Source organism: Galeopterus variegatus, unplaced genomic scaffold, assembly GCF_000696425.1.
Source record: "Galeopterus variegatus unplaced genomic scaffold, G_variegatus-3.0.2 Scaffold3066, whole genome shotgun sequence".
In the NCBI taxonomy this organism is placed as follows: domain Eukaryota; kingdom Metazoa; phylum Chordata; class Mammalia; order Dermoptera; family Cynocephalidae; genus Galeopterus; species Galeopterus variegatus.
The window spans coordinates 139,042-152,583 of record NW_007729177.1 but is presented as its reverse complement, the minus strand read 5'-3'; the positions used below and the strand labels follow the sequence as shown (position 1 = coordinate 152,583).

The 13,542-nt window shown below is 40.4% G+C and overlaps 2 protein-coding genes across 2 annotated transcripts in view; one reads left to right on the top strand and one right to left on the bottom strand.

Annotated features, from left to right (window-relative positions):
• RAB5A (RAB5A, member RAS oncogene family) overlaps window positions 1–5,898 on the bottom strand; it is a 30,712-nt gene extending 24,814 nt beyond the window's left edge. Inside the window, exons 1-2 of the mRNA XM_008583853.1 lie at window positions 5,468–5,898; window positions 2,431–2,686 (exon numbers count right to left, since the gene is read on the bottom strand). Of these exons, the coding sequence (XP_008582075.1) occupies window positions 2,431–2,593 (163 nt within the window). The 5' untranslated portion in view covers window positions 2,594–2,686; window positions 5,468–5,898. The remainder of the gene's footprint in view (window positions 1–2,430; window positions 2,687–5,467) is intronic.
• Window positions 5,899–10,970: 5,072 nt separating this feature from the next.
• Window positions 10,971–13,542, top strand: part of EFHB (EF-hand domain family, member B) — a 48,945-nt gene continuing 46,373 nt past the window's right edge. The window contains exon 1 of the mRNA XM_008583852.1: window positions 10,971–11,735. Coding sequence (XP_008582074.1) covers window positions 10,971–11,735 — 765 coding nt within the window. The remainder of the gene's footprint in view (window positions 11,736–13,542) is intronic.

The following is a 13,542-nucleotide window of genomic DNA, read 5'->3' as shown; positions in this document are numbered from 1 at the left end:
CCCCCCCACCCCCCCCACCGCCCCCCCCCCCAAACCCCCCCCCCCCCCCCCCAAAAAAAAAGAAAAGAAAAGAAAAAGAAAGCAAGCATTAAGGAATCTTCATACATAGGAACAAAAATCTTTATGAAAAATTCACTAATGAAATGTAGACAATCAAAATGGTATTAAATGGAAATGGAGATTATATGCAGAGAGATACACAGAGGATATATATATTTATGACGCACTGATATAGGGTTCAATTTTTCTTTTAAACATCCTTCTTGAGATGTCATCAGGAAAAAAATAAACTTAGAAGATAACTGGATTATACAAAACAAAAATACTAATCTTAGGCTCCTGCAAAGCTTCCCAGGAATTAGGTTCTGTACAATACTTCACAGAGTTTTTATTATTTTAATATATACAGTCAGCCCTCTGTATCTGCAGGTCCCACATCCATGGATTCAACTAGCCTTGGATCAGAAGTATTTGGGGAAAAAAATTACATCTGTACTGAACACAGACTTTTTCCCTTGTCATTATTGCCTAAAAGATATAGTATAACACCTATTTACACAGCATTTACATTGTGTTAGGTACTATAAGTAACGTAGAGATGATTTAAAGTATACAGGGCCTGGCCAGTTAACTCAATTAGTTAAAGCTGAACTAGCTAGCTGCCAAAACCAAACCCAAACAAAACAAAGTATATGGAAGATATGGATAGATTATATGCAAATACCACACCATTTTATACCAGGGACTTGTACATCTGCAGATTTTGGTATCCTTGAGAGGTTTTCGAACCAATCCCCCACAGATACAGAGGGACAAATATACTGTGAAAGGGAGAAGGAGGGTAGCATATAGCAAGTCCCAAACCTATCTGGCCCAAATATTTAACCCAGAATGCATATATACTTTGGGAAATGCTGCCATTGACAGTCAAATGGTTTAAGGTAGGTGGACATAACCTAGCTAGTCTTTAGAACTCTCCTACAAGGTGGGCCAGTTAGCATTGGCCCAAATTGCTTCTGCAGGAGGCTAAACGTTCTTGAGAAGTAGTATTTCATTACTAAAACAGAAATAATGTATTAACAAAGAAACCACAAATGATGTGTAATATATTATTCATTAACATTTTTTTAAATGCCAAAAGATTTCTGACTCAAAATAAAAGTTCCATGATATAGACTACATTTCTGATGCTCAGCAATTGCTAAATAAATAAATAAATAATAAACAAAACACTAAAATAGTGTAACACTGTAACATGATATACAAAGATAAGAGGCTGACAATCACCATTATCCTGCTGAGTCTATTAAAGTGGAAATACCATATACCTAGTATGTGTCCCTAGGTAGGAAAGTCAGAAGATAGTTGAGTTCTGTAATTTGTCTTTCTAGAAGGGTTTGAAATTACGAATAAAATTTTCAAGCATATTTGCTTAAGAACACCCACTAAATACGCAGTATAAAATATTATTGCTTTTAAAAAGACAAATTCTAAGTTGCTACATGCCAGTGATGTGCCAGTGGGTATCTGTCTTATGTATTCCAAAAGTCTGACTTCTTAAAAGTATGGGATTAAGATACATTTATAAATACCTTAAAAAATACAGTGCTGCTTAATTATATATCCCTTGCAGAACAATGAGAATCTTAAAGCCATGTGGTTCTTCTGACATCACCTAATTCAAAAACTTCATTTCACAGATGAAACTGAGGCCCAAAAGAGGCTGTCTTACCCTACTATATAATTGAGGGTTTCTTCGATTAAATTCAATTCTCTAATTTCCAGTCTTCTCTCGACAACACTGTACTGTTAGTTATCTCCTCCTAACCTGCATCTTACCCTCTCCTCATCTCCATCTTAACACAACCACTGTGTACACTGCTTACTCTTCCTATTCTCCGTTTCTTCTTTCACCAGGTCCCATTTTCCTGTCATGTGCCTTTCAATTAATTACTCACTTTTTCTCTTCCCTCACCCTAGGAGCATTCTTACATGCATATCCTAATAGCGTTTACTTAAATTCATTTGATATTATAAACTGATGTAAATTAATTTACAAATAGTTCAGTTATAAGAATTAGAATTTAAGATTAACTCTTACTACTCATTCTAAAGCCAATATAACTGAGCACAAACATATTAAGTTGAAGAAGATTCTAATCATTATCAAAAGGATACCAGATTCAAACCTGACATTTGGGACACAGATTCTACTCATTTTTGTATCTGTATTTTAGCGACAATACCACCTCTCTGAGGATTAACCACAAGTCAAAATATCATCTTAACAAAAATCAAGGTAGGTTTTAAAGCCTGATGTCTGTTGAACAGCTCTTTTCTTCACTGTATGACCTATTTACTTATTCATAATCACACAATTGGAACACCAAAATATTTTTTGTCAATTAAGCAAGAAAAAAAGAATCTCACCCCCAATGGTACTCTCTTGAAATTCATGAAATTGGCCCTTCACAAAACGAAGCACTAGGCTTGATTTGCCAACAGCAGACTCTCCCAGAAGTACTAGTTTGAACTGGCATATTTTATTTCCAGTATTTGGCCCATTGGGTCTTGTTGCTCCTCGATTAGCCATATCCAAATATGAAAGAAGTCCCTAATTTCAGACTCTTAAATGAACTTCCAGGATGCAAGGGGCCAATTTTTCTCTTTCTGGAGGTAAAACAACCTGTAAAGAAACAAATATGAAGTAATTAAATGTACGAATCTGTAAAACAAAGCAAACCTAATACTAATCACTTCAAATTTTGCTTATAGTATATTCCTGTATGACAATTATAAGCTATACTGGACATTCAACACCATTTAGTTTATTTCACTACCTTTTTAAGAAAATAAATTAAAGGCATAAGATTTGAGCCTAAAATCACTGTAATTTTCAGGGCTTATTTTTGATTTTTTAAAAAGCTATCCTTTATTAAAGGCTCAACTTTGTGCCAGGTAGTGCTTTATGTATTTACCACTAAACAATCCTATAAAGTTAGATACTATTACAATCCTGAAAAATGAGGAAACAGAGGCACAGAGTGGTTAAGTAACTTGATCCAGGCCACATAGTTACTGTGACAGAGATGAGACAGAGCTGAACTGCAAACCTACGCAACCTGAGAGGTGACTCAAGACTTAAGATTATGGAGCCAGACTACTTGGGTTATAATTGTTTGGAGGAAAATTAAGGTAAGAAATGAAAAGATCTAACCTAGAATTTAGGATTATCTGAAGGCTTCTGCTAAACAGCATGTTTTTCATTCAATTCATGATAATTTTGGAGAAACAGATATTTTAAAGCTCCCAGGTTCATGTGCCTAGTGGCTAAGACTTAAAACTGTTTCCTCATCTGCTCAAGTAGACCATACAGAGAAATGCTAAGTTGTTCTCTATGTGGTGGGATTATTAGTGAAATATTTACTTATACTAACTAACAGTAACTTTTTTGTAGTTTTTGGGCTAACAATATGCATGCCATTATTTTCCATTTAGCAACATATTTAGAAAAAACTAGCCTGAACAGCAGCTTCTATGTCTTCTCTTACCATTATTTAATAGCACTAGATTTCAATGTCAAAGGAATTAGTGACTATTTGAAGAACTCTTTTTCTATCTAATCACAAATCAATCCTAATAGTTTACTCCCATCTTTAATCAAAATCTGATTATATGCTTACTAATTAAATTAAATCTGATGACTCCTTCCCTGAAAACCCTGCTATATTTCATTTAGCCACCTCATAGAAATTTCTCTTCCCCGTATACTCTGAGCTTAAACAAGAAACTCTTGATAATCGCTTCATAAATAAACATATCCATGAAATCTTAGCCCTTAAAACAATAAAATCACCTCCTGTTTTATCTCAAAGCCAGCTTTTTAGAGTCCTTATCTTCTAACAAATACATAAGGAAACATCCACAGATGAAATGATAAGATGTCTGAATTGCTTCCAAACAATGGGGTATAAAGAAAACTACCCTCTCATCCCTTCTTCCCCTAAAACACACCAGTTTTGGAGGGTCTAATCCTGGCCATACCTATTTCTGCCTGGGCAAATTCTTTAATTTCCAAGCCTCAATTTCCAGAACACCTAACTTGCAAAACTGTTGTGAGAAGTAAATGACACAATACAATCTCTAATACAGTGCCCACCGCATAGTAAGGATTGAAATTGGAAATTAAAGTAGTTCATTGATGAGATGATCAAATACCAATAGAACGTCATTGTAGATTGAAAATGCCCCAACACACCTTCAGATATTATGCACACAATATCAACTGAAACACTTCCCAATTATCTCTTATCTACAAAACAACAAAATTACTTATCAAGGGCAACATTTCTATAGTACTTCCAAAATTTCAGGGAAAACATCAGACAGCATAACATTAAGGTTAAAAACTACCTACATTCATAGTTACTGAACTTTTGTCTTGTTTTACAAAACAAATATTTTTCACAATACGCATTTTTAATCTTTTGAAAATAACTGGTATTCTATAGCTAAAGTCCTGCCAGGTACTCTTTGATCAAAAAATTTACGGGGCACTTATTTTGTGCCAGGCACCGTTCCATATACTTTCCTTACAACAGCCCTATGAGTTCATATTGTCTCCATTTCACGTTAAGAATAAAGTTCCTGAGCAGTCTTCGTATTCCCAGAAATGTGCACGTGTTTTTTTCTTATTAGTTATATGAAAAACAACTGATTCAACACTTTGAGGTCACTTAAGGAAGACAAAAACCAAACGTGAACCATGCCGTTCAGAGCTTAAAAAGCCAGCTTCCAGGGAAGAGAACACCAGATGTTTCATGGTCTCTACCCACTGAATGAATTCATTGGCCCAGTTATCTTGAATGTCTTTCAAGCTGCGGTTCACCACCCTTCACAGATGAGACAGGTCTCTAGACAGCCTATTTTGACAAGCCGCCCAGCCCCTCCATTACCCGTCTTCGGAAGTCGAAGGTAGGCGGAGCTCCCCAAATACACACCTGCTGTAGGCTCGGTTCCTGCTTGGAGAGCACCTGAGTAGCTGATCGCCAGCTCCATATAGCCTGAACAAGCAGTACGCGCCAAACCCCTTGGCCTTTCCATTCGCCTCCCCCGAACATTGCCCGACTTTGACTGAGAACCCCCGGGACTGCCAGGACAGGGGCGAGGCGAAACCACGGCCTCCAGTACTCTTTCCAAGGCGCCATCTTGAGAAGGAAACAGGGTGACACCCGTCGCTCCCTCAGCCAGTCCCCAAATCCCAGTCTCTAGAGCCCCTTGAGGGATGAGTCACCAAGGATAGAAGAACAAGACACCGGGTTCGACAGCTCTTTGGCCCAGAGCACTGACGCGCGTGAGAAAGAAGGAGCGGGAGGTGCAGTGTAGGGAAAGCGGAGGGCAGCGAAGGGCCTGCGGATAACCTGGGGTCCGGGCCCGCGCTGCGGAAGGGGGAGGGCGGTTTGGTTACCTGAGACCGCAGCACGCTGAGCCGCAGGGCCGAAGCTTCCGGCAGCAAGGCCCAGGCGTGGCCCGAGGGACGAGAGTGAGGCTGCGGCGGCAGCGGCGGCGTCTCCTCCTCGCGCCGCTCCGCTCACACTGGACGGTGCGCTGCTCGTGCCGTGGTGCCGCCCCTGTCGGGCTCCGTCCCCGCCTCTCCCCGCTCCGCCTTCCTCTTTCTTTTCTTCTCCTCCGCCGCCGCCGGCGCTCGAGTACCAACTAATCCTTCCACCTCCTCCCTCCTCTGCCTCCTCCCCTCAGGCTGGCCGCAGGCTGGCCGCAGGCTCCTTCACGAACCAAAACACAAACACTCAAGTCCCAGCGCGGGAGCCACTTCCGCTGTCCGGAGCCGGCCTCGCCGCCACGTCGCCGCACACAGCAAACTACGCCCCTTCGTCACTTCCTGTCGTCCCAGGACGCCCGCTCCATCCGCTCCCCAGCCCCATTTGGAAGCTTGCTCACGGGGCGGGCTCGGCGCGTCACGTGACTTTCGCGCGCGGCTTAGGTCGGGTCCCACCTCTTCCCTCCCCCACCCTAGGCGCGCGAGGCCCCGCCCTCGCCAGCGCCATTGTTATCTGGGTTGGGGTCGCTGGACGCCGGGCGGTGGTGTTCTGGGGAACTCCTTTAATAACTTGCTTTGGGGGAAAGACCGACAAGAGCTTGGTTTGTCACGCCCAGCCCTTGTGGGTTGGCGATGTTCCCTTTGTGAATATTAATTACTCAGAGTCCCCACTCCACTCCGAAACACTCCAGTCTTGGCAACTTGGATAAGTTGCTTTATTAAGGGATTTGTCTAGCGCGAGAGACTCCATCCCCAGCATGTCTTTGGGGATAGGTGGGTCCTTAAAGGTTTCTAAATCGTACTTATCTCGGGGAGGAAGGAAGGAAACTCCCCATCCCAAAAGCTGTTTTTGGCGGCTAAACCTTAAAAACTTGCTTGTATTGAGAGTACTTGGTTTGGGAAGGGGTGGGGAGGGGGGCGGGCAAATCCTAAATTCAGAACTTTTATTAAGAATTTTCCTTGGAAAGTTACTGCACTAAGCGCTGTACAGGAGTTATCCCATTTGATTCTTACACTATAAGCCTTTCATTCTGAAACAAACTTGTTTATTATGTTTCCCCATATTAGAATATTAACTCCCCAAAGTGGCCCTAACCTCTGTAAACCTGTGTCTAACATCGTGCCTGGCAGCCAGGAGTCTTCAGTCATGGTTGTGGCATTATTACCTTTTTTTTTTGGAGGTTGTGGAATTAATGAATGAGGCATGACTGTTTTACAGGTAAAGAATTTGAGGCATAAGAGATTAAGTAACTTGTCCAAGATCACTGCCTGTTTGGTGATGGAGTTGGCTTCTAACCTTTGGGCTGGCTCCTGAATGTGAGTCCTTAAACACCATTCCAGTGAAAAGTAACCCAAGAAGTTCATTAGATCTTCCACAGCAGACCTACTTAAGATATGCTTCTTTGGTTCAATCACACACCAAAGGCAGTCTCTGGTGAGTCATCTGAAACCAAACCAAAAAAAGAAAAAAAAAAATCTTAGTAACTTGGTAGGAAAATGTTCAATTGATTTTCCTTCGGAATAAGGGCTAGTTTTTTTTTTTTTTCAGTTTAAAATTTATGTTGTGAGGGCATGCATATTGATTGCTTTTGAAGTGTACCTGGCCTAAGATATCCTGTAGGTGCTCAGTCAATATTGTGCAATGAAAATAGTTGGAACCCTTGACCAGCCAGTCTTTCAGATCAACTCCCCAATTACCAGAGAGAATAATGTGTCATAAGTAAATGGTATCTGTGGCATGTTATCCCCAAGGGGTTGTTCCAATACTAGTCACGGTAATAGCTCTTGGACAATCCCAGGAAGAATCAGGAAATAGGATATGTCACATCAGTTTTGTCATGTCAACAGCATGTCCAAAATCAAATCTATTCCACTCCAGACCTGCTTCTGCTTAGTGACTGGCATTAACAGCCTCACAGAACAGCAGAATCATCTTCAGATCTTCCTTCTTTTCCTCATAAACCATTGTCCATTCTGTCACCAAATTCTCTAATCCCCCAGTTGAGGTCTAATCCCAATGACTGGGCCATGGTAGGATTCATATAAACTGGAATTAATACATACTGATGCCCTTTCAATCCATTCTTTACATTTTAGCCAGTTGCTGCCCTAATCAAAACCATCACTGCTGGTCTCTTCTCCTCCATGATGCCAACTTCTCTAGACAGCATATAAAGATACTTCTAGACCGGCTGGTTAGCTCAGTTGGTTAGAGGGTGATGTTATAACACCAGGATCAAGGGTTTGGATCCCCATACCAGCCACCCACCAAAAAAAAAAAAAAAAAAAAAAAAACTACTTCTACTGGATTTAATTGTCTTTTTTCTGTAGTTTCACAATACTTTGCTTTATGCTCTGTAGTGGTTCTTCTAAAATGTGCTTTAATTTACAGTTAAAGAGTGACTGGACTTAGCCTTTCATTCCCCTTAGAATCATAAAGTTTTTAAGGCCCAGGACCATCAGTTAAGAAAGAAAGTGAGCCAAGATGCCGGTTCCTGTTCAAGCTTTATTAAAGAAAGAAATCTGCTGGGCTGTACTCAAAATGGAGGACAGCCCGGGGCTGCCCTGAAAATGGGGGACAGCACCAGGTGTGGGGGTGGTAGAGCTTATATTGGTATGTTGGCTCTAAGAGCTGGGTGATGTAATTCCGGGGTGGGGATTGAGTTAGGTCATGGGAATGGAGAGTTCTGCACATGTGGAAACGCTTAAAGTTTAATGTTCTCCGAAACCATGAGGCTTCTTGTAAAAGAGAACGGGGGAGGGGAGGGGTGGAGGTGGGTGGTGCCATTTTGTACTTGGGCTTGTCTAAGATGGTGCTGGTTATGTTGCAGATCTATTAAGTTATTCATCATTTTAGTTCCTCACAGAAGACCTTTGATATAATAAGGACCCCCAAAACATTAGTGAACTTAATTACATTTAGAATGGTGGACATTTGACTTAAGACCTCACAAATAACACATGGGATGCTGAAATATATAAATTGCTAAGAACTCCCCATTTCATCATTGTATATTGCTTCTGCATTCAATTCTGTTTGCTGATTTTGTCTTTTAATTTACTTCCTTCATGAATACATTCCACAATATTTTACAGTTTAGTCATAATGTTTGCCTGTGAGGGTGCTGTCCCAGTGGCTGGCACTTCTAAAGATCCAGTGGTAATTTTAGAGAAATTGAAATACCACAGTAAAGCTTTGCTGTTGTATTGCGACTCACAATATGTCCGTGTTTTCTTTTTCCTAACCCCAGATAACTGAGGAGGACTGCTAATTTTATATATTTTAGTGTCAAATGTGGCATCCTGCTAGTTGATAGAATTTGTTAAGGAGGCAACAAAATGGATGGGCCTAAGTAAATAAAGACTGAAACACTGTCCTTAGTCTTATATTGCGCTCAAATCTCCAAACGCCTAATCACAAATTCCTAGCACCTGGTCTCTCTTAACCACCCATAGCCCCCTGTATCTTCCACCTTCTCTTCCAGGAATTCTTTTCTCCCTTGTGTAGTTGAAGAATGAATCCTTGCATAGATGGTAATGAATGGTTACATTTACATTATCTGGGATTCTCTGGAGACAATTCACAATTTTTTCTGGAGATCAACCAAATGGTAATTCTTGAGGCAGTGAGAAAAAGGCTTTGGAAACTCGAGCTAATCATGTTTAAAAAACTTTGTCTTTGGAGGGCATGATTCAGACCTCAGCTTAAATGTCCCCTACCTGCAGGAATCCTAAACCCACCAATTCTAAAGTGCTTCTTCCACATCAAAATATTCTATTTTTTCCATAACAATCCCTATCTGAAATTATTATATTTATTGGCTCATTTGATGGTTATCTATCCACACTAGAATATAAGTTCCATTCCCACCACTGACACAAGCAGAGACTCAATACATATTTGCGGAATTAAAGAATTGAATAAGCTCTTCTAATGCTCATACAATCATTACCAAGGTCAAAGGTTCAGATCCCCATACCAGCTAGCCACACACACACACACACACACACACACACACACACACACACACACACACACACAGAAAAAAAAAACCCAAAAGGGGGAAAAAAATGCCCTGATTTACACAATATTAAGTCATTTAAAGAGCTTAGGGAGAGAAGAATGTTTATGTTGACTATCTAGAAAGTTACAGTAAACAGCTTTTCAAATGTGAAATAATGTCCCCTACTCACTTATTTTTTTTTATTTTTAGATTTTACAAGGTTTTCATAGAGTACTTGTAAAAACTGTAATCCTATAAATTTTATTCAAATTCTAAACTGTTTTATATTTCTATATGTGTAGAACATGACAAATATTCACCAAATGTACTCTCATTAAAGTCTGACAGAAAAACTGGTGGCTCAGTTAGAGTGTGCTGTTGATAACACCGAGTCTGAGGGTTTGATCCCTGTTACAAGCCAGCGGCAAAAAAAAATCTGACAGAGGCATAAACCCTATTTAAAGAAAATTCCATACTTAAAGTTTTTTTTTTTTCCTTTTTATCCTTATTGTTGATATGGAGGAAAAAAACAAAAGTTTGAGTTTGCCACGATATTTTATTAAAGAAAGAAATTTTTGCCACAATATTTTAAAAATACAATATGCATTATTATGTATCATATCTCAAACTCTAACATATTTACTTTAAGTGAGATTTAAAGCCTAGTTATTAAAGTTTAAGTATTCTCAAGGACTTTAAGGTGTTTCTATGCCACAGCTGTCAAGTATGATAACTTTCCAGAATTTAAATAGTTATTTTGCGCTAAAATAACTACATGCAATGTGGAGGTACTTGGGCAAGGAAAGACCTAAAAGAAGTGGTTAGCACCAGAAAGTTTATTTGTTCCCAGATCACCAGTAAAATTAATAGGCTAATGGTCAGACAAGCCAATGTTTGAAATCATCCTAACAGGACTACGTTGCTTGGGAAATGAAAAAAAAGTTGGTGAACATCTGTTCTAGTGGCCAAACCCACATCACTCACGTTTTCGTGCCCTCCAAATCTAGTAAAAAAAGAGGGAGAGATGAGGGAGGAAGAGAGAAGAAAAGACAGGAAGGGAGGAGGATAGAGAGGGAGAGGGAGGGGAAGAGGGGAGAATGAATGAGAGATAGGCAGGTCCCTGCCGAAGCAGGAGTTGCGCGCCAAGCCCCGCCCCTGTTTCCCAGGTAACCGGGTAAACAGACTCTTATCTCTTTTCCCCCAGTGAACTCTGCTAGGTCTTAAGAGACGCAGGAAGCGGTGGGCAGGTAGTCCAAGTAGGGATGTGCTCATTCGTGAGAGTGGGGTCTTCCAATATATTGGGACCCCCCAAGGGATTGGAAACTTCCCTCGAGTCAGGTACAGCTTTCCCCTTAGAGATGAGTGCCCTTGAAGGAATGAAGGAGTCTGGGGGGAAATCTCCCCTGAACATGGAGGTCGGACTCACTCACGAAGGAAAGAATGACTTAGAAGACAGGAGGGTCTTCATGGGAACAGAAGTTCCCATGGATTTGGGGCTTGGAGTGGGATTAGGAAAAGAGGATTCCCGATGGGGGGAGAGCCCTGTGGTTAATAATAAATATGGGCGGATGGCAACACCCGAAACAAAACCTCCATTGAACAAGGGGCTTGAGATGGGATTAGAAAGACATAATATTTCTAGGACCCCCATGGAAAGGATTAATTTAGGAGTCAACAAGGTCTCACTCTTACAGGGAACAAAACCTCTGGATATGTTGCCAGGAAAAATGGGGTTAGGGTGTCCCAGTGGAAGGATAATACAGCCTCCCTTGGGCATGGTATGTAGAAGTCCACAGGCTGTGCGAAGTAGGAGAGGTCCTGTGGCTAGTGGACCTGAAGGGACAGAGGTTTTAGTGGGAAAGCAGCCTGCTTTAGGTATGGAACCAAGACAGGAACTGGAAAAAGAGTCTACCTGTGTTGTGATGAAACCTAACACAGAGATGAGGCCTCCTGTGGAGGTGGACATTGGGCTACCCCAAGGAGAGGAGCCAGATGACACTAAGAATGCAGAGCTCCAAATGGGCCTGGTGATAGAACATCCCCAGCACAAGTTTGTCCAACAACCTGAAGAGAAAAAAGAGGCTGGAAACACTGAGCCAGGAGTGGAACATCCAGATTACATCAGACCTATATACTCTGGGAAATTTTTTGATCGGACACCTTGCTGGCCAAGTGTAAGTTTTCTTTCCTGGTATTTTTGGTAGAAACTATGTATAGCCATGCCCCTATTGAGATGATAAAGTGACAAGATTTAGTTGGGTTTGTGGAGACAAATCACAAAGATTTCATTGGGATTCTAATATCCTTTGCTCCATTGGATTCTTTCCAGATATTATTACTTTGATCTCATTCTCTGCCTCCCTTTCTAGTTGTCAGTTTTGTTTTCTGTGAACACCAGTGATTCCTCCTTTCTCCCTCTTTTCTCCTTTGACCTTTGTTTTATTCCCCAACCTTCATTTTTTCAACCCTCTCATATGTTGAGATACATGGAAATACATGTTGTGTCCTAATATTCGTGTTATGAATGAAGAAAGAAAAGTGTTTGTTTTTCCATTCAATATTTAGTCTGTGAGTTATTTGTTCTTTCAGCAAAGATTTATGGTGGCCATTGTGCTGGATACAGGACAAAATAAAATGAGAAGTACATGATCCCTACCCTCTAGGTTTAGGCTCACTCCAATGATGGAGACAAATAACTAGATGAACATTATACAGACATATAAATATATAGAAAACAGACTGTGATTCTTCCTTCATAGAACTGCACTCTAAGCACAGAGCTCAGTGGAAAGATTGTACAGTTCTGTTTGGAGGAAATGGGAAAGGCTTAACAGAGGAAGTAATATTTGAGCTAACAGTGAAAGGTATCAGTATTTGTCAGATGGAAGAATGAGGTTAGAGCATTGGGAACAAAGAAAGGCACAGAGCATTACCAAATCTTATGTTCAGGAGGCATAAGCAATTCTGGTTAGCATGGTGTTGAGAGATGAAGATGAAGAAATATGTAGAAGAAATCTAAAGATAAAGAATGCAGGGGTAAAACATATGGATACAGGATCAATGGTGGATCTTAATGAGGAAAGAAATAAATAAAATTTGTCTTTTAGAAAGAAGATAATTTTGATATCAGTAGTAATGATGAACTAGAATGGGGACATATTGAATGACAGGTAGAAAGCTACAAGGTCATACCAAAATAATGATGGACTAGAATTAATGTAGAGTTGGAAAGAACAGAAAGGAGAATATCACTTTGTGGTTTTGTTTGTTTGTTTGTTTGTTTTGGCATCTGGCTGGTATGGGGATCCAAACCCATGACCTTGGTGTTACACGGCTGCATTCTAAACAACTGAGCTAACTGGCTGGCCTAGGAGAGTACAATTTTGAGAGGTTTAAGAGATGATGTATTTATCACCACCCAGTTGTGGATCTATGTGATAAGAGTGAGGGAAATTGATGGAAGATTTAGGAGTTTCTACGTGGATAATGATCTCTTTGGGTTTGGTGGCAAATGAATATCCAGTGTTTTGCTATCTTAAGTTTAAGCTATCAGGTGAAGAAGCCAAGGAAACATTTGGTAATGTGAGGCAGTTGAAGCCATGGGTGGGGAGGGAAGAAGGAGGTTTAGGCAGGAACCTTGGGAAACACTAATGAGGTGGTCATTGAAAGAGATGTCAATAAGATGATTTCTTGAGGGCAAGGACAATATCTTATTCACCATTTACCTTCATGGCATGTCACGATTCCTGGCATATGGTGTTCATTTAGTAAATATATGTTTGATAAATGGAAGGATGTCTGGATGATTAGATGAGAGAACAGTCAGAGAAAAAAGAGGTAAGTCGGAGAGGGTGGTATTGAGGAACATAAAGTAAGCAACTGTGTTTGTTTTTGTTGCATATAACATAAATACCTGAAACTGGGTAATTTGTAAAGAAAAAAAGGTTTATTTGGCTCACAATTCTGAACAGCGGCATTGAT